The sequence below is a fragment of the Panthera pardus genome, unplaced genomic scaffold (genome assembly GCF_024362965.1).
Source record: "Panthera pardus isolate Hobbes unplaced genomic scaffold, ASM2436296v1 HiC_scaffold_13, whole genome shotgun sequence".
NCBI lineage: Eukaryota > Metazoa > Chordata > Mammalia > Carnivora > Felidae > Panthera > Panthera pardus.
The window spans coordinates 200,432,493-200,453,675 of record NW_026526688.1 but is presented as its reverse complement, the minus strand read 5'-3'; the positions used below and the strand labels follow the sequence as shown (position 1 = coordinate 200,453,675).

The 21,183-nt window shown below is 54.0% G+C and overlaps 1 protein-coding gene across 1 annotated transcript in view; it reads right to left on the bottom strand.

The window, feature by feature from the left end:
• Positions 1 to 1,209: 1,209 nt before the first annotated feature.
• KIAA0232 (KIAA0232 ortholog) overlaps positions 1,210 to 21,183 on the bottom strand; it is a 53,129-nt gene continuing 33,155 nt past the window's right edge. Inside the window, 5 exon segments of the mRNA XM_053901717.1 lie at positions 1,210 to 3,717; positions 5,682 to 5,779; positions 10,628 to 10,736; positions 16,963 to 18,342; positions 18,344 to 20,267. Of these exon segments, the coding sequence (XP_053757692.1) occupies positions 3,538 to 3,717; positions 5,682 to 5,779; positions 10,628 to 10,736; positions 16,963 to 18,342; positions 18,344 to 20,267 (3,691 nt within the window). The 3' untranslated portion in view covers positions 1,210 to 3,537.

Sequence of the window (21,183 nt, the reverse complement as noted above, 5' to 3'; positions counted from 1 at the left end):
GGAGACCCCGTTGTAAGCATTTGACTTGCATCAGTTTACCCAATGTCACACAGCCAGCAGTTGGACCTAGGTTTCCACATTAAGAGGGCCCTTATCCAGGGGTCACTTCAGATATGGGGCACAGAGCGGGGGGGGGAGGGGGGCACGGGATAGGGGCTTTGTAACAAAAGGAGTTGGGGCAGCCGTCCAACTAGCTGGTAAAAAATGAGGCTGAATCCTTAAGCCTCGCTCCTGGTATAAAATACACACGCTTCAAGGATCAACTCTACAGGGGCGCCTGGCTGGGCCAGTCGGTAGAGCACAGGACTCTTGATCTCCGCCCAGGTCGTGAGTTCAAGCCCCACCACGGGGCGTGAAGCTTACTTAAGGAAAAAAAAAAAAAAAAAAAAAATTGATTCTACATAAATTGATTCTACACAGAAGCGTATTTTTATACTCTTTTAAAGGTGAAGAAAGCATTTAAAAAACATGCCTACACATCCCAGAAACCATAAAAAGAATGGATGAAACAAAATTTAAATGATTCTCCTCCGCCCCAGATTAAAGACAATGCACATAAAAGGAACGTTCTTAAATGCTGAGCGATGAGGAAAGTGTTGTATCTACAGACTGGAATAACGCAGCTGTGAAAAGTTAACCAGGTCTACAATTCCTGCCACGAGAAGACATCGGAGTAAAACGCCTATTTCCCACGTCACGGGGCAGTGTGCTTCCACCTTGTGCTGTAAGCTTCTCTCTGTATGTTCAAATATACGTTCAGCCGTCGAGAAAAGTGTTTTGCAGAAATGTTAGCAGCGACCATCTCACGGCGACGGAAGTAGAGTTTTCCCTTATACTTTTAAAAATACACTGATTTCTTTTTCTACGATAAACATCGACGTTTATATGTACTCCCCGCCCCCCCCCCTCCCCCCGGAGCAAAAAGACGAAGTTTTGTCTACAGCTACAGACAGAAATCCGTGTTCTGTGCTAGATTCAGGGAGTAGTTGGGGGGGACGGGGGGGGGAGGGATGGACCCATTTCTCAGCAGACCATCCCCCGCCCTCCGCAGCAAAGCAGCAGGCCAACACTCTGAGCGAGGCCCGTAAGAGCTGAGTCAGCTTCCCCTGCACGAGGTGAACGGGCCACTTGCCACCTGCCACCTCCCGCCGCACGGAGCTGAGACAGGCCGCAGCTGTTCGCTGTGATAAATGAAGACAGCCAAGCGTGTTTCAAATTTTTTATTCGGTGTTAACTCCACAAGAAAACAAAAAATCAGTTACTCTGGTGTACGTGAAATCAGAACAATACAACCACGGGAAACAATCTCGGCCCAGGAATGGAAAACGGGTACTTCAGTGCTATGGGTACGCAACGCGCTTCATACCACAGTGCGTTTCAGCGTTGTGCCAACTTTTTAAAAAATGCTTTTTCTTTGTGATCATCCATTCACAAAACTAAAAACCACACTTTCAACTCTGCTGCTGAAAGCCTCCAGGCTTCAGCCACTTAGCTATGAAAACAAATAAATACATAATCTGTTAATCCCCCTGCCCACTTATAATCCAACCCCATCCCCCCCCCCCGCCCCCCCCCCCAACGTGGAAGATGCAGGGTCTTCCTACCGGTGCGAAGGGAAGTCGGCACCTTTGCCACCTGGAGCCCTGTCTGGATAAAAAGCAGCTGTCCGAAATCAACTGAGCTAAAGGTTGTGTCTGAAATATATTTATTTGGTCTCTGCTACATTAAGCAACGATTTCTAGAATGATCGTCACCGTAGTGATTTTAGGAATTTACAACTTCCAATTCTTTTTTGCCTTTGCTGTTAAATTGTATTTCAGTGCAGATGCTAATCACTTTTTAGGAAGCTCCGGAAGAAAGAAAAATACATAAAACCTTATAAAGTCTGTAAATAAATAACAGCAACGTAAACCTTACACACGCGCGCGCACACGCACACACACGCACACACACCCACTTTAAAGTGTCAAAAGATGTGCTGTATAAAAACAAACCCTGCCGTGTGGCGAGATCCGAGCCAACCGTCCATCAGGTCTCTCACAGCGACGACACACACAACCGGGACGACCCCACAGCCTCGGGGTCGCTCGCCCGTGTCATCGACGACGAGAAGGGCAACACCACCCAGTGCTCGAAGCACATCAGGGATTCCTCGGCCACTTCGCCCCCAGCCGGTCACCGCACGCGCGTGCTGCCTGCCAAGGGCAGTGGTGACGCGGTCTCGTCTGTGTCACGCTTTTCTGCCATTCCTGACGATACAGACGTGCTAAACTGATGCTACAAATTAGGTTGTTTTGTTTTGTCTTTTTCGTAAGGAGTTAGTTTAAAAGGAAACACAATCTGGTTTTACAAACACCGCTCCTCCCAGCTTCACCTGCTGCCCGGCGGCGTGAAAGCGCGAGGAAGTGGCCATCATGAGTGGACGGGACTGGTGTGAGACGGACTGACCCCTGGGTCCCCACGAGAGCGGAAAGCGAGTCCCATGAAGCAATCGCACAGGTATGGGAGAAACTGTTACTCCCCCCCGCCCCCAACCCACCACACAGAACTTGCCCAGAACATTCTCTCAAACACAAAATGAGATCTAAGCTCTACTAAAATCACAGCCACAACAGGAGCTAGCTGCAGCAGCCGAGGTTTCTTCGGGGTGACGAGGTGGCCTTTACTGCACGTCAAACGTTTATCATTTAGAGTTCTGGAGGCTTCGAGTCAACGGAGGTCACCAGCAAATCATAATTTGCAACTAAGATCCAAACCACAAACAACCCGGAAGGGGTGTTTTGGCGTAAACGTAACTGCAACGTAAGAACGGGCTGGGGGTACGCTCTTTACCCCGCTGGGCCTCGTATGCTACCCGACACCCCGAAGCCTTGGCTCCTTCAGCTAGCAAGAAATCACACACCATAGTATCTTCCATGATACTCGAGGGGGAAAATCCTAAGATAGAAAACACAGTATCGTGTAAGTCTCTAAAAGCACACCCTTGCGGTTCCTACTTCAAATGTACATGAGATCTGACTGAATGAAGACCGTGGATGAGTCACTCATGCTTCCCTCCTGCCTTCAGGAAGGCACCGATCCATTGCAGGGGAAGGTGTCTATGTCCCAGTTCTTAGAGAACAAAGCCTAAAGGTCCCAAAGCTCAAGTCTCTGGAGAGCGGAAGTGGTTGTGGACACCGCGGTGCTAAGGTAACAGTGACCGGGCTGCAGCCAGCAGGACAGTAGCTGCAGTCAAGGTGCGGAACGCAGGGCTACTCCTAGACAAGCACATGCACACCCATTCTGGATTTGACAACACAATCTAGTCTATTTCAAATAGCCAAGAATTTAACAGCTTGGAGGGAAAAAAAAAAAAAATGTTCAACAGGATAGCTGTCCTCAACTCTAAAATAAGCAAGAAGAGAAAGATAATTACTGATCTGAATCAGTTAATTGAAGAAGAACCCTAAGTTGTTGTTTTAGATTAACAGGCCTCACAAAAGGGTAATTTGCCATCACAGATCGTTTTCAAAAATTAATTTGCACTACGCTGCAGGTTTAGAGATGAGTTCGAGAAAAGAGCTCCTCTTCGCCAGGGTCCGCCCACTCGCCCCCACCGTCCGAGCCGGAGCCTTCCGAGGCGGAGCTGGCGCTGGAGGAGATCTTTCTGTGGAAGCCGTTGGGTTTTGCTCTGGCATTTCTCTCTCCTGCACACCTTGCTTCATAAACAGAAGACACCTGCGATGAAAGGAACAGTTTCAACAGATCAAAAGCCAGGTTTTTTTCACAAGGGCTACGCGAAATACTCTTGACACAGAGATCAAGTAACAAGTCCATGGTTTTCTCGGGAGAGTTACACACACCATGAAGTTTCGCTGCTTCAAAGCAAAACCACCTCTCCTTCCTGATCCGTAAGGCGTCCAGAACCCTAACTCGGTATGTTCGGTCCCCGGGACAAAACGTTCTGTATGTCAGGGCTGCCCGGAAACAGCAGTCTAAGTGCCGACCACGGGTGGGGACGAGGCTGGGCGCAGGGACCCCCACCCTGCCGTGTCTCCCTGCCACATGGGGAGAGCCCCCAGCAAGCAGACCAACCAACGCAACCACATGCTGCGGTGCAAACCAGGCGACGTGGCCAAAGGGGAAGGGGAGAAAAGACACACACACACACGCTCCAGACAGGTGGGCAGGGAAAGAGCTCTTCCAAAGAGTCCTCACCTGAAGGTGGAAAAGTGAGCCCCGTAGGAGTAAGAGCCAGAGGTTGTCCGGGAGCCTGGCCTCAGACCTGCAGTCCTACAAACCCCGTCGTGTGGGACTGTCCCCCACCCCCCCCCACACCAGGTGGTCAGCACCTCTGTCCCCCAGGACACTAAATGCAAATGGCAGCCCTTCCCTAGTCACAGGAACGACCAGTGCCCACCCCCAACTCAGGCAGAGTGATAGCAACAGCACCCTCCCTCCACAGCAACTAGCGATGGTCCCCGACCCCCGAGGCGACTACCAAGGCCTCCTTCCCTCCCCCCACAGTAGCCGGCAACGTGCCACCCCCACCGGCCGCTTCAAGCGACCAGCAGCACCCCCTGGGTCACCTTAATTAGCAACGTCCCCACCCCCATAGCAACCAGCTCGCCCCATCACGGCAACCAGCGGCACCCCCTCCCCCGGGCCACGGGAACTAGCAGCCCCCCGGTCATACTTATGACACCCCCATTTCCAGTTGGGCAGCGCCACCCCTGGTTGGGCCCCTGAGGCGGAAGCAGAAAGACAGCTGCGTGGAAGGAGGGAGAAGGGAGGGTGCGAGGCCAGAGGCACGCGAGGGCAGAGCGCAGTGACAAGAGGTCACCGTGGTTAGGAGCGTGAGTCGCAGAGTCCCAGCAGAGGCTACGGCTCAGGCCTCCACTTGCGGCCAGACACGCGGTCCCCAGTCTGTGCGGAACAGCACAGTGGCGGCACCGGTCAGGCATCGTGAGGGCCAGCGAGGGGACACCCGACCCGGACGGGGCACGGGAGACGAGGCGGAAAGAGGTGCAACAGCTGACGGGTGGGGCAGGACGGCGTGTGCAGGTGACAGAGGCCGGACAGCGGCGGCTGAGCTTGGGTGCGGCAGGGCGCCATTCGCTGAGGTGGGACAGACTGGTGGGGGGAGGCCCACAGGCCTGTGGGTGATTTGGGGGAAAGTCCTCGCAGGACCTGAGCTGACACGGAGAAGACAGACACGTTTCCTTCGGTTCATCGGCCTGCCTGCCGGGAGCTCGTAGAAACCCGACGCGGCCCGGTGCCGGGGCCTGAGACCAGAGCGTCGCACCGGGCGTGTGGAGGGGACAGGAAGGCGGAGTCCGGCCACGGAGCCCAGCTCGAGGGCTCTGTGGTGGGGCCCACCCAAGGGCTCGTTGGGGAGCGACAGGTCCAAATGGTGGGCAGAAATGCCCGGGGCGGCGCTGGGAAGGACAGGCCGGGGGAGCGAGGGAGGGGCTGTGGGAAGCCTTGGAGGTAAGCAGACGAGGAGGGAGGCGATGCAGACGTGGGCTGAGGGCCACGGGGAGGAAGAAGGTCACACCCACAGAGCTGGGTGACCCGGGACAGTGGGCGGGCGGGCGGGAGCTCCCAGGGCTCTCAGGCTGTAGCCCGAGTGGCAGAGAGGGGGGTGGGGTGGGGGGTGTGTGTGGCCGTTAGTAAGTTAGTAAGGAGGACAGTCCACTTACCCTATTAAAATCTAATGGACGCTCTTCGTTACTGGGCATGTCTTTACCATCTGGACACTCTTCTATACCATTCTCTCCCTTGGCATTTGTATAACATTCTTAATCATTTTGAATGGAGAAGGGAAAAGAGGGAGAGGGGGGGAAATTTCATTAAGACATGGTTATGAAACATACATTCCTGTGTCATTTTTTGCTGACAAGTCAGATCAGTTAGGCCTACCAGCCCTTCGGCGAGTTGGAGTCGTCACTAAAAGCAGACACGGTCACCACTGGCCAGCCAGGTGTGCACGAGCAAACCGCCACGCCCGTTTAGAAATTCTGATGAACTGTTTACCGAGTTTTTGAAAAACAGGCTGGCATAACACACACGCCTGTCATCCCACCGTGAGACACCCGTTCAGCAAATACTCGCACCTGTAATGTGACAGGCCCTGGGAACACAGGACGAAGACCAACAAGGCCAAGCTCTCCAGAGCGTATGGAGCGGGAAGGGACACCGACGATATACCGTGCGTGGTCACATGACAAACAAGCAGACAGACAGGAGGAAGTGACAAGAGAGAGCGGCAGCCTCGTTTGCTCCCCCCGAGTCCACACCACGCTGAAGGACACCGTTACGGTATCTGGACAACAGGGAAGGGCAAGGCGGCTAGTGGTTTGGGTAGGTACACGGCCCCCAGAAGGGGATGGATCTGGAGGCTACGATTAGAAGGAATCAGCAATCGTCCAGCGCAAAGCTTCTCAACGCTGGAGCTTTAAGCAGAGTCTGCCCAGGCCCCACGTGAAACCCCGACTGAGCTGCGCGCTGGGCCAGGGTCCAGGCAGCAGCTGTGACAAGCCCCCCCGGGTGGTTCTGACGCCCTCCCGTCTTCGTCTAGACCAGCCCCCGCACCCCTGCACAGACACAGTGCCGGCCTGACACAGACCCTGGCTCTGAATCCCTGTGTCCCAGTCCCCTAATGCCCCCAACCGAGCATCCATCTCCCGCCGCCTGCGGTCCAGCTACGGGGCGTTCAAAGGGATGGCGCGCTCCCCGTGCGTGAGACCAGGGACGACAGGGTCGGCGCCCCAGGACCGCTGTGCCCAAGGGACGGCCTTTCACCGAGGCCGCACCGGCCTCACCACGCTCCCCATGACCTCTAGCTCTCTCCGCTGTCTCAGGACCTCGAAATTACCAGCTCGGGCTCTGGGACTAGACGGACGTCACAGCGGATCTCCCGTTCTGCCACACACCTGTGACGGAACACGGCAGATCACTGTCCCTCTTTTGAGCCCCAGCTCCCGCATCTCTGACACGGGGCCGCCCCTCGCCCTCACGCGGTGCTGTGCAAGGTAAAGAGACGACGCGTGTGCAGCCCCAAATGCGGCCCCGGCACTCAGTGACCCCTTCTACCGCTGCTATGAACCCAGACCCCGGCTTACTCATCCCTTCTGGGCAGTCACCTGACCAAGTTCTCGCAGTCCCCACGCCCCACCCAGTTCGTTACCACGTGAACCAGGTGAGCGAGCGTATGAGGGAAGGTGACTAGTTCCTGGACTAGGAGACGCGCCCAGACAGCTGCACCCAACCCCACCGCGATCCTTCCCGTCCTGCTTTAGGAATTCTGTACGTCCAAAAGGAGTCTGTGCTGCGTGCGGACGACGTTCCTCACGATCCTCACGTGGACGGTCCCCACGTTCTAGGCCAGGACCACGCACCAGTCCCAGGCCATGCGCGCCGCTCCTCGTAAGTATCCCCTCAGGGAGGCACGATCTGCAGCCTCCTTGTACAAACGATGGAGACACAGAAGGCCTGGTCACGGCCCAAAGGTCTGGCAATGGAAGCACTGGAGTCCAGCCCCGTTTTGTCTCCACGGGGTCCCCGCACGGCCTTCTCTGTTAAGACTAAATAATACCCACACTTACAATGAGCCTTCCAAACATCTCAACTCCAGTGCGGGAGAGCTCTAGAGACCCCCATCCGGGAAGACCTGTCAGGGCAGAGTGTGCAGGGCCCTGGTGCTCCGGCTCCTTGCTTCTGGCCGACCCCGTCCCCCACCGCACCCTCACACGGTTCCCCCTTGGCCGGGCCCCCCAGGCTATGCCGAATGCATCCAGCTCCCGCACCAGCCAGGGCTTCTCATGGGGCACCTCTCCCCGCCGGTAGCCCCAACCGTCACACGGCTCGTGTCCCTGCCCTCTCCGGTCTCTGCACAGACATCCCCGCAATCAGGAGAGCAGGAAGGAGGGCCGTCTGCCTCTGCGTTCCCAGTGCCCGGCAGGAGGGCACGTAAGACATGCTTGCCGTGTGGCCGCGCGTGCGAATGCACGGCAAGGCCGGCAGGAGGCAGGGTGCGGGGCGTGGGCCTCCAGGCCAGACGGGCGCCCCCGCCGCAGGGCACACGGTGCTGCCCTACTGTCAAAGGGCACGGCCCCCGCTGCTTCCCAGCGAGGCCGAAAGCTTCCAGGTCAGCCCCTTAGAGCAGCACACGCTCGTTGTCAATCATCAGCCACGCTGGAAGCTTCAGGGGCAGAGGGGAAGGCGGAGGCTGCCTGGTTTTCTGGCTGACCCGCTCCTGAGACCGCACGCCCCCGCCCCCACCCCCACAGGCCGACAGAAGGCGGCTGTGGCGCCACCATCAGCACAAGGCAACTGTGCAGGGATTTAATGCAGTTGTGAGTGGAAGGTCGTTCAAAAGCCTGGTGAACGTTCCTCATCCACTGAGAATTTCTGTATTTGCCACCTCACAATTAAAAAAGCGTCACGCACTGACCATCGCTTACGGCACCTACCTGGGACTGTACTGGTCACCAAGGACCCACAGCTGAGAGTCGGGACGGACTCCTTACTAACACACGAAACTAGACTAAGGCTGTGCAGACGGCCCTTGACACACTAACAAAAGCACGAACTCAGTGTCTGAAAATCACGCTAACCTCCCACAGGGATTGGTCTTCCTAGACCCCTGGCCCTGCCTGCTGCCACATCCCTCTCTCCCTCTGGCACTTTCTGGGTGGTCCTCTCGCTGCCCTACTCTGGGCACTCAGCCTCCCTTACCTGTATTCCTGTTAACTCGTCTCTGACTTAACACTCACCCGGTGCAGCACGATGGACATACGCCAAGGCCAGATTTGTGCTCCCATCACCCCGGCGCCCCCCTGGGCACCGAGTACAGACAGCTACTACAGAGAACGAAGCCTCTGGACCACAGGAAGACAGCCTGGACGCAAGCCTGAGCTCGATGGCTAATATGCATGATTCGGACAAAGTACCAAACCTGAATCTTAGAGCTTCCTCATCTGAAAACTTCGGCTGACATCTCACAAGGCTATTGTGGGGCCTACGTACAGAAAAGATCGAGAGCACCTGGTAAATAATAAAAGGGGACCCAGATGTTAGCTGATGCTAAGGCAACAGGCCTTTAATAAATGCGGTTAGGTAAACAAGGCTGCTGAAGCTGAAGCCCTCGCCCGACACTTTGGGACCCAGCGAGCCTCTGGCAAGGAGGGAGGCGGCTTCGGGGGAGGCGATCTGGGGCTCACAGAATAGAGAGAAGCAACCACCCCGCCTCCCGCCTCCCGCCCGGGCGGAGAGGCCGAGCTGCAAAGGGAGGCCAGCGCAGGCGTTCCGAGCGCCGGAGTGCGCGAGGCCTGGTGGCCAGTGAGGGGTGTCGCTGGCTCCGCGTTCGTTACAAAACAACCGGAGACGTGACAGACCCGCAGACGTATAAATGCTAACAGACGGTGCGCGTGCTCCTTCCAGCTCTAACAGGGGAGACCAGACGCTGCAGCCGACAGGGGCCCCCGACACAGGGGCCCGGAGTCTGCCTCGCCCACCCCCTGGAGCGAGCCCCTGGCCTTCACAGTCCTCACCTCGCCCCGGACTTCAGGTCAGGGCTTTCTACAGCTTCCGGGCATGCTCACCCGAGAGGCCCACAGACCAAATGTGCTGCTGCCCCACGTCCCCCACCGCCAGCCCCCTCCGGCCCCACCCTGCTACTCAGCCCTCACAGACTCACTTCAGCGAGCCCCGGCCTCCTCTCCGAAACCTCTCCTCGCCGCTCCCGCATCTACTCCCCCAGCAGCGCCCGAGGCCAGGCACGGACCCCGTCACTCGCAGACCCCTGCAGGAGCCTAGAGCCCCAGTCGGTACCTTCGGCTTTTCAACTGCTCCTCAATTCCCTCTCCGCTCTGCTGATAGAATTGTTGTAGAACACAAAGGTGCCTGGGGGCACCTGGGGGACTCACTCGGTTAAGTGGCAGACTCTCGGTTTCGGCTCAGGCCATGATCTCACGGTTTCGTGAGTTCAACCCGTGCATCGGGCTCCGTGCTGACGGTGCGGAGCCTGCTTGGGTCTCTCTTTCTCTGCGTCCCTCCCCCACTCCCTCAAAATTAATAAATCAAAAAAAAATTTTTTTAAATAATAAAACACACCTCTGCCGAGATACCCTCCAATGCGCAATCTTTTAAACAACCTTCCCTTCCTGCAGGTTAAACCTGACCTAATTCGGCAGAGCTCCCAAACCTCCCGATGGGCTCCTTCCCTGTCTGCCTCTCCAGCCTCAGCTTACAACCCAGCTGGGCCCGATGGGTCCCTGTTCCCTCCACCTGCCAGAGATCCTCTTACCCCAGTATAGGCTGTTCTCTTTCACGGGCTCTGCCCTTGCCCGGCTTCCCCATCTGGGCGTCTTCCTGAAGATCCCCCCCACAGCTGATGATTTCTGCCCCACGATTCACTGGGATCCTGCCCAGATGCGGTCAAAGGTCGGTCCTGCTTTTAGGTATCCGAATGCCTTTCCCCACATCAAGCTAAGGGCAGGATGTAGTTCTCATCTCTGTGTCTCCAGTGTCTCACAAACGCTGGCTACACGAAAGCCTCTTGGTAAATGTTTTCCGGACTGATACTCATAGTGGAAGAATTGCTCGTAACGAATTAGAAATCTGAACGAAAGAATCAATGACCTACCTTCACACTCTGACGCAGGAAAAAGAGGAGAGTACAAGGCTTTTTCCCACCAAGTCTGTTTTTCTTGACTTCTATTCATTCCTTGAACATCAGTGTTCAATACAGGAAACTGTTGAGGTTAAACGAACACAGAAAAAAGTTTACAAGCTTTCAGGATAAAAGAGAAAATTCAAGCATTATTACCTATGAACTATAAATCCAGGATTTTTAAATGATGACTATTTTTTTTTTGAAGTAGCCTTCATGCGTCTGACTTCAGCTCAGGTCATGATCTCTCGCTCCATGAGTTCGAGCCCCGCGTCGGGCTCTGTGCTCACAGCTCAGAGCCTGGAGCCTGTTTCAGATTCTGTGTCTCCCTCTCTCTGACCCTCCCCCGTTCATGCTCTGTCTCTGTCTCTCTCTCTCTCTCAAAAATAAATAAATGTTAAAAAAAAAAAAAATTTAAAGTAGGCTTCATGCCCAGCACAGAGCACAATGTGGAGCCTGAACTCACGACCCTGAGATCGAGACCTGAGCTGAGATCGAGAGTTGGACGCTTATACGACTTGAGCCACCCAGAAACCCCAAACTGACAATTATTTGTTTTTGTGTTTTTAATACTATTCTAGACAAGGTGAATTTATTTACTTTAAAGATTCTATTTTTAAGTAATCTCTACACCCATTGTGGGTCTTGAACCCAAGCGCCCCAACAAGGTGAATTTGAAAAGCCAAAGTGTTCGTAGCACATAAAAGAAGTTTTTCTTAAGAAGCATTTATATTGGAAGTGGAATGAAAATCTTTTTAGAGACACAACAAAAACTCTTACGAGGCAGAATATTCCCCATAAACATCCCCAGGTAAGGCAAATTTCTCTATTTTGGAAATGCAGAGAAGTAACAGGGCGGTCCCAAGTCTCCACTGGTGTGCAGTGCTCTGGAGAAAAGGGAGGACCCTCCTCTTCACGTGCACGGGCAGGAGGGAGTCGAAGACGATGCGGGACAGAAAGAAATGGTACAGGCAGAGTTACCAACCTAAACGTCTTTGTAACTCAAGCATCTGCTTTGCTGAGACCAGAGGACGGTGAAACGAAATCCAAATAAAGGACTGTGAATACTGCACGCGTCTTTAGTGTTTTAGAGAACGTTTTGTTATTATGTGTTCAAGGTTGAAACCTGAGCTATTTTAGCAACCAGTGACCATCAATCCTGACAGGATTCTGTTACTCTCTTACACATAAGTTGTTTTATGGGTCTAAGACTTTTTGATTCAATAATGGATTTTTTATTATTTAACTAACAGGAAACACCGCCAAGTCTCATTTTTCGCTTAACCTCGCGGAAACACTCTTAAATGAGAAACTGAAGAACCCAGCGAGGCCAGCGAACCTTCACTAAGTTCTCCCCCAGCTTACTCCAACGCTAGCGGTCAGTACGACTACTTACTAGGCAGAACTCACAGGGGCAGCCTCACGCACATGAAGCCAGCAACAGCCAAGGTCTACAGCGTTCAAGGTAATTAACTGTATCCAGCACATTAATTCACAGAACCCTAAGATCTTTCTGGAAGGGCCTTGCCTTCGCTCCAAGGCACACCTACTCTATGCCAGATGGCAGCTCACTGCTACCTGGGAGCGACACAGTCGCCCTCACCCCCAGAGCACCACTGAAAGCAGACAGATTTGGAGGCAACAAGTTCCTACCTGCAAAAGAAAACGTCCCAGGCAGCTGTGGAGGGATCGGTGTTGATTCGCACAAGGGCAGCTGTATGGCTCACCGTGAAACCCTGTCTCGAGACCGCGGGGGTGGGGGCCAGGTTAAGAAAGGGAGAAGGAACTCATCGCGGACGGTGGGAGGCGGCTGGAGAGCAAGCCGGAGGGGCCGGCATGAATGGAGGGGAGGCTGGACTAGACTGGAGCAGGACAGGCAGTGAGCTTCTTACGGGCAGGGCCCGTGTCTCATGGATCTGTGCACCTCCGGGCACAAGGCCCACTCAAAGCGGACACTTGATGCCTGCTGGCCTGAAGAAAAGGCGCCACCTGCATGCAGGTCCCTGATCATCTGGTGTGCCATCCTCTGCCTCCCCACCCCGCCCCCCTCTCAGGCTGAAACCACTGTTAAAGTCACCCCAGTTTCTGCTATGCTTTTAGGGTGTTTTCTGCCTCCTCCCCTGAATGTCGATCGAAGGCACAGACTTCTTTGTGCTGTTCCATATGCTACAGCGAACACACATCCGATGAACCTGCGCTATCTTACGACCTCTTTGCACTCCGCTGTCTACAGCTTCTGGGTTGGTCAGCAAAGACGACCATGCTTTGCATAAATAACGTCCACCGTATGCACGGACTCAACTTCTGGTTGGCGGAGAACGGACGAAGGGAAAGTAAGCGAGAACACAGCTGGGCCGGGCCGGGCACCTGTGCCTTAGCTCCGCTCTGCCTCTCCCCCAGACGGCTTCTCATCTGCAAGCCTGTCTTCAAATCACACCTTGGCCGAGAGCCGGCCCCGAGCACCTACTTCTTGGCAAGTCCTCCGGGCACCCCGACATGCCCTCTCCCTGGCGCAGGCACACCAGTGAACACTATAATCAGTCACATGCTGTCGGTGGATGTCACCGGCAAGGGCAGGGCTCCGTGCGTGTCCCCAGCACCCAGCCCGGCGCCTGGACAGAGTGGGCTCCCGAGAAATATTCAATGAATGAGTGAAACAGTGCAAAAACAGAGAAGACATGTATTTGGGCCAGAAAGCCTGACCAGAAACGTTTCTGGCACCAGATGGGACACTCAAATTCCACTCTTTAGGAGGCGGAAGCTGGGTAGAGGCCCCACCCAGAACTCTCACTGAGCTCCTGGGTCTGGGAGAACAAAGGTGACTGGTGGTCCTGAGGCTACTCCGGGAGGGGTACTGAAAAGTGCCCCCCAGCCACAGTCAGCCCTCAGGTATCCAGGTCACGAGAGGAAAGGAAAGCGAATATAAACGGAGGGACGCAGAGTGTGCACAGAGGACGGGTTCTCCTTTACTGACAGCAAGTGGCAGGCAGCAGGAACCACTCAGGCTCTGTCCCGGACACTGGAGTCAGGGGCACAGGTGGGCCGGGTGCCATGCCCCAAGGGCCAAGGACGGTCTCCCCGCCCCCCCCCCCCCCCCCCACCCGTTCATCAGAGCCTCTGACCGCCAGGCGTCCTCTCCTGGCCGGACCACAAACTCCTGGAGACGGCTCAACCCTCTGCTGTTTCTCCGCGCTGCAAAGAGCACGGCACCAAGTTGGCGACCGAGTAAACAACAAGGAGAACATTTGCGCCACAAACTTAGGCACAAACGGACACCCAAGGCACGCTCCGCTGCTCCTCACCTCCGTTCTGTACTTGAGAAGCCACGAACTCACTGCTGGCAGGTGCTCTACGCACGCGAGAAACTCCAAGCCTTTTCGCCTTTGCTCGCGCTGTCCGTTCTGCCCCGAGCGCCCTGCTCCTTTCCCTTCTGCCCGGGGACCCTCGCTGCCGGGAGGGCTCTGCTCTGGGCTCCCACGGCATCCTGTGCTCACCTCCGCCACACCACCCACCGTGTGACCTACGATTACTTTCGCCCAAATGCTCTAAAAGATAAGGAACCGGCTATGCAAATCACAGCACATCTGTCCACACACTGGAACCGAAAAGGAAAGGCGATTATAGTAAAATGCCATTTCTGTGAAAAGAAAAAAAAGAAAGAAAAAATCTGTGCGAATGTGTCTTTGCTTCTACGTGCCTAAATATCCTGGAAGGACGTACCAGAACACATGCTCATGGCTGCTGGGGAGGGACCTGTTCACTGTGTGTATCCACCCTCCTGCACCTTCGGAGTTTGAGCCCTATGACTAAAGTGCCTATTTCAATTAAAATAATCTGCTTACAAACTGGTCTTCGTAACAAGACTGAGTTCTTCAAGGCAAGGATGATGTCCTGTTCATCCAGGACATCTACCTCAGCGATAAGCAGGTAACAGGTATTCAAAACATGTTTGCTGAAATTGACTGAACTGAACTTTTGAAAAGAATCCACGCTCCTGGGCACCAATGCTATCAGAATTTCTACATTTTAAGTTTTTTGTTTTATTTTGTCATTTCCAAGGAAACTCTGCACCCAACCCAAGGGGCTTGAACTCACCATCACCACCCTGAGATCAAAAGTCGATATTTTGCCACTGAACAAGCCAGGTACCCCTAGAATTCCTACACGTTAGTCCACCCGCTCTGAAAAGGTGGCCTTTGAACAGTGACCTTTACAACGGGGCTCCCAGACTGCCCCCTCTCGGGAAAGGGGGGAAGACGACCCTCGTAGGGACTCCCCTAGACTGACCAGGCAGTGTGACGGTGGAAAGGTATACACTCTGCTCCAAGCCTGGCCCCGTGCTGTCCTGTCAGACCCTCTCCCAACCTCCCCATACCTCAGATCAATCTATGACGGGAGCTCTGACCCCGCTCTACACCCCAGCACCTCCGCCCAGAGGCCGGGCCGAGAGCCGCGGCTACAGGGAGACCAGCAGACAACCCCGCAAGGCCCTCTGAGGACTTGACTAGAGGCCTTCCAAGACAACCCAGAATGCGGATAACACGTAAATCCATCAACATACTAGAAAGCGAAGGAATATGGCAGTGGTATGATGTAGAATCTCGCTTCTTCCCTCTTTTTCTTTCTTCCCAATCTGGAACCAGGTGAAATACAAAGTACATAAAGGAAAATTCGAGGATAAAAAGCGGGGCAATAAACAGACAGATAAAGGCTGACAACGTTATTGGTTTTCTTTCTTAGCAGCTCGGATTTCAACGTTTCAATGGGATTCAGTTCACACCTACAGGTCTCTGGGCAAGCTAACCAGAGCAGTGACTCTCTGTGGGGCTTCCTCCCATCACGAGCACCCGCGTCCCACCTAGGCACTGACCCCGCAAGGGAGGAAGGCAGAATCTATATCCGTAAGGAGCTCATAACCTAACAAGAAAAAGTACATACATGACTCACGAAAAATGAGAAATGTGGGGCGCCTGGGTGGCTCAGTCGGTTAACTGTCCAACTCGGGGTCAGGTCACGATCTCGTGGCTCGGGAGTTCGAGCCCCGCGCTGGGCTCCGTGTTGACGGCCCAGAGCCTGGAGCCTGCTTCCGATTCTGTGTCTTCTCTTGCTCTGCCCCTCCCCTGCTCACACTCTCTCTGTCTCTCTCTCAAAAATAAGCAAGCATTAAAAAAAAAAGAAAAAGAAAAAAAAAAAAAAGGAAAATGCAGTAGAAAAAGAGGCACAGGGTGCATGAGAAGTAAGAGAAGGGAGAAATTACTTCCGATGCTGGTGGGGGTGGAGAAGGAGAGAGGGAAGGAATCAGGGAGCGGGTCAAAAGGCGGTGGGGTCTGGAGAGCCTCTTGGTACAGGGGGTACAGGTAGGATTTCGACATAGGAGAGGTGGGTGGAGCGGGCACAGGGACAGATGGCAGGTAGGACATCTAGTGGCTCTCTGGCCACTCGCGGCACGACTTGTAAACACCTCCAACTATCTTTTTAATAAGCTGCTCCTGGAAAAAGGCCAGGCACGGCCAAATAACGGTTGGGAAACAGGCAGATCACTGTGCTTTTTGTGAAACAGGTTATTACCTCAAGTGTGATTTCTAGCGCCCTCAATTTAACCTCGAACCACTTCTCAGGAACAAAGGGGATCGTGACTCCCATTCACAAAACGACTACTACTAATGAACCTCGTCTGACAGACTCAACACGCAATCCACACGGCTCGAGGAGTATGTACTTGGTACAAAGCGAGGAACGTCATCGTAGTTCTGCAGAAGCCCTTCTGCCACATCTGGACCGTGGGCTAGTTTTCACGCGTACCACAATCCACGCGAGAGCACTCGACGTAGATGTGGTTTACTTTACATGTGAAACTAAGTTTCAAACTGATCGGCCTCTCGGAGGCCCTCGGGTGGGCTCGCTCGCTCGCTACTTAAAGAAACCGTCCGCTTCGGCTTCCAAAGAGCAAAGGGCCTTCTGCAGAGTTCGGAGCCACTCCCGATCCGTCGCCTTCCCAGTCTGGAACGCTTGAGGATGAGGTTCTGCCTGACGCACGGTACGTGCACATCAAGACAACACTCGAGAAGCTCCTATCCTGTGATTTAAAAATGTCTTTCCTCTGCAGAAGACGTCTCCTGTCTGGCTCAAATTTATAAACATCAAATCCACTTTAAGTCCTTATGTAAAGTCATGAGAACATAAGTTTTAAGACATTTAAGCCGATTTCCCAATAACTGAACCCTATCCTTCACTGCCCGATACGGCTGTCCTCACATTCAAGTCCGAGCCACAGCTTTCATCACGTACCAACACACGCACACACCTACCTCTTCCAGCTGTCCCGAAGAAACTGGATTATCTTCATAAGCAGGAAACTGACAACCTGCTTTGCAACTGCAAAAATTATTAATTTCTTCCTCGCATTGTGCCATTATTTTACAATTTGCTTCTGAGCTTTCTAAAGCAATTTCCGGAGACTCATTCATGCCACACTCCAAACACTGATTCCGCTTCCCCGCTGGCAGAATCCCGGCTGATTCCTCCTGAGAATCCAGTGATGTCTGAGCGCTCTTTTCCATGCCAGACTTTTTTAACCTGGGAAGGAATTTTCCAGACTCGAGCTCTGATTTTCCATAGTAATGGCCTTCTTTCTCCGCATCTTCTTCCAGTGGCTGGAGATCTGCCTGTGGATCTTCAAACGCATCGGCTTGAGAAGGAATGGGCAGATTTGCTTCCTCTTTCTCAGATTCAAATTCCGACTCACTTCCTCCTCCCGGGGACAGCTCAGATGCAGAAATGGGGCGGAAGTGAGTCCTCGGAGAGATCCGAATAGCCCTGTACTGTGTTCTGTCGACGCCACATATCCTGGGGTGAAACACTTCGCCGTCCGAATCAGAGCACAGGATGGATTTCGGTTTAAAACTCGGGCTGAAAGAGGCAATCCCTTCGGGTTCGAATGAACACTCCACGTGAAGAACTTGTGAGAACGGATTGCTTAAGTCAAAGGAAGAGAAGGAATATTCAAGCCCGGGATCCTCAACCTGAAAGTTACCACAAGCTCCTAGTAAGTCTTCATGGAAGATAAAAGAAAATCCCTTGTTTAATCCATTTTCCCCACTCCTCGGCGAATCGTTCTGCTCAAACGACACGAAGGGTTTCCACAACTGCCTGTGACCGGGAGCGAAACTGTTTCCCGGGGTCATGAAGACATCCGTACCTGCTATGGTCACCACGTCAGAAGCCGCACACTGCAGCAGGCTTCCCTTCGTGGGACCGGGCGGGACGACCGCCCACTCCCCGTCACTGCTGAAGGTCTTGAGTTCTCCGTAAACTCCTCCGAGAATGAAAGTGTTCTCTTTGTCCTGCGCCGCGTCCCAAGGTTTCGAGGGCGTAGTGTAGTCGCCACCGTCCACCTTCGACAGCTCCCCGGACACAAAAGCTCTCTTGTCCGGGCTCTCCTTCTGGCCCTCCCACAGACGGTACTCCGACCTCTGCACGGCCTTGCTGGGCTCCCGGAGGGTCTCGGCCTCGGCCTCGGCGTCCCGGCAGCAGCAGCAGTTGGTGACGTCGGTCGGGAACAACTCCTCGTCCGTTCGCTCTACGTCCGCCGCAGCGACAGAACCCCCGTCTGCCATCTTTGTCCAAATGTCTTTAATGACCCCTGAGCTGTAACCGCCTCCACGTGGACCGCTCTCGCCACACCCCTCGCGCAGTTTCCAAGGCTTTGGGTTCCGTTTTTTGTTCTAGCTGAATACCGCAGACAGATTCTAGCTTCGATGTTTGTTTGAAGACTAAGGTGGGGATTTCTCCCAACGTTCTACTGTTTTGCTGGCAAGTTTCGTCTTGCAAGAAATCCAGAAGTTCTTCATCTACATAATTTGACGAGACTCTAGGAACCACATAATTCATATCTTCTGCGTTAAACTGCGTGGACTCTTCAAACTGAATATTTAACGTCTCGTTGTCTGAACGCGTCTCTTCCGAATGGGACCATGGGCTACAAGTTCTTGTTGAGAGATTAGAACAGTGTTCGTTTTCTTCAAAGGCACTATTTTTGGTCCATATTAGCAATCTAGACTGTGTTTTCCCAAGCATATTAGCACTAGAATCTGTATTTTCATTCCCCAAGTTGAGTGTTTCAAAAGAAAACGGTAAAACAGAATTACTGCATTGCACTTCAAACACTGAAAAACAAGAGTTTATACCAGATCCTTCATTAATATCTGAAAAGAGCTCCTGATTGCCAGCAAGCAAATGTGGATTGAGCGCCGTGCTGTCCAAGATCGGGGAGAGTCTGATTGGAGAATCCCCCCCAAAACTCTCCCCGTCGGCATCGCCCGAGCTGGATGAACAGCACTCCCAGAACTGAGCCAGATTGCCGAGGTCTTGCAGGAATAAGCCCTCGGCGCCCACGGAGCTGGTAGAATCTGTCCATATTGCACGTTCCCCTTGCAACTCCATTCCATCTAACACTATGCAACATTCTGCCTCAAAATCGGTTTTCTCTTTGCTTTTTTGTCGAATCATATTCAAAATCCGACTTTCTCCTTGCGTGGTTTCTGAGGCACCAGGATCCAACATGGATTGATCAATGTCCACTTCATAGAAGTGTGTTAATTCTGACAGATGAATACCATCCAGATATTTGTTGTCCTCCGGGAGAGGACAGAACGAGGTCCCAGTGAGGTCAACATCCTCATTGATGACCGCAGGCATTTCTACAAAATGACCATCGATGAAAGTACCTGCTGCGAGGTATGTTTTATGCATATTATTGTTGCTGATACAAAGACCGCGCACGGACTCTGACAACTCGTCCGCCGCCTCCGACGGCAGGTCGCTCGCATCCGGTCTGTTTCGGTAGGTGGTCTCTAGCTTGCTTTTCCTGCTCAGAGGAACGAAATACTCGGCAATCGGCTCCGTGTACCACAGCGGCTCCTCCTTGTACTCCCTGTCGTTTCTGCTCTCCAGGGACAGGTCTCTTCCTTCGGCGCTCCCGGGGTCTCTCCTCCCCGGGTCCTTCAGGGGCCTCTTCCCGCGCCGGCACAGCGGCTTGACGGAGCCGCCGCCGCCGCCGCCGCCGCTGCCGCTGCTGCTGCTGCCGGCGGCGTGGACGGCCCGCTCGGCCTTGTCGCCGGGCTTCAGCGACAGCCTGCCCGGCCCGTTCCGCCCTTTCTTGTTCCGAACTTCTCGCGTCTTGTGTCGGACTTTCACGCACTTCACGGAGGCTTTTAGTTCTCCCCGAGGACCGCTCGAACTTGAGCCCGCTTCACTCGAGCCGGAGGACCACGAGCGAGGGCGAATCCGTCCCTCAGGTTTGTGTCGGACCTGCTTTTTGTACAGGGCGGGCTTCTCTTCCGTGGCGCCGTGCCCGAACCGGTCCTCCTTCTCGCTTCTGCTCTTGCTCTGGGCTCTCTCGTGTGCAGTGGTGCCCGCCTCGCGGCTTCTCTCCTTGCTCGCTTCGCCTTCGCTGTTGCAGTCTTTGGGGGAGGACGTGTCTGTGCTGGCGGGGGGCGCCGTGGACGACGACGAAGAGCTGGAGTAAGAACAGACTTTAGACCTGTTCCACACGGTCATGATCTCCTGCAGGCAGACCGGCTTCTCGGACAGCGGTGGGAACGCTTCGTAGTACCTGAAACACAGAGGGAAGGCTTCAAGGCGGGCACTCAGACACAGCAGGCGACATCGCCTCCCGTTTTAACAGCCACCACTGACGTCACCCACGAACCATGAACTTTAAAGCCAAAAACGAGCGACACAGCGAAACACGCCTTACGTTTAGTCCCGGGTCTTGAGCAACTTTATGTTCAGCACGGACACGAGCCCTCGAAGGATATTTAGAATATTGGGAAGAGGACGGTTTTCGTCCTTAAGGTCTTAACTGAGAAGTCACAAAGGACAAATACAATGCAGTGGCAAGCAAGTCATCTCTTGGTAAGAAAGAGCTGCATCTGAGTCTCCGCCCACGTGACTTACTATGCTGGTGACTTGAAGCTCGTTATCTGCGGTCCGTCCCGTCCGCATTCTCAGCCGTACAAGGGCGGCCACGGGACTTCTCTCCCGAGGCCCTTTGGAGCACGGGGAGGGGAGGAATTTGAAAGCTGGAGCGCACGAGCTCTGAAGCCACGCTCCCCGACTGGGAACCTTGACGCTGCCCTGACTAGCTGTGTGACCTCAGGCATGTGACGGAACGTCTCCGCGGCCTAGGAAACACACGTAATACTTTTACCTGCCTCACAGAGCTGTGAGGAGCAAAGGAATTAATGTACGAGAGGAGCGGGAATATTATGGGACTGTTGTCACCGTTACATTTTCTCAGGAGCCATGCCCGGCATTAAGTCAGACACGGCACGGATGAGGAAGGGTACTCGGGTGTTTGGGAAAGAGGATGCTGGCGCGGCCCAGAACCATTAGGAAAAGTGGGCCACAGCAGAGCCCTGACGTTCCAGAAACGTCGCAGTCTGGGGAGTACCACTTGTGAGGCACAGGAACCTGTGTGCACACGAAACCCGAGGAGGCCAGCGACTACTGGAAATGCAGGGTAGGAA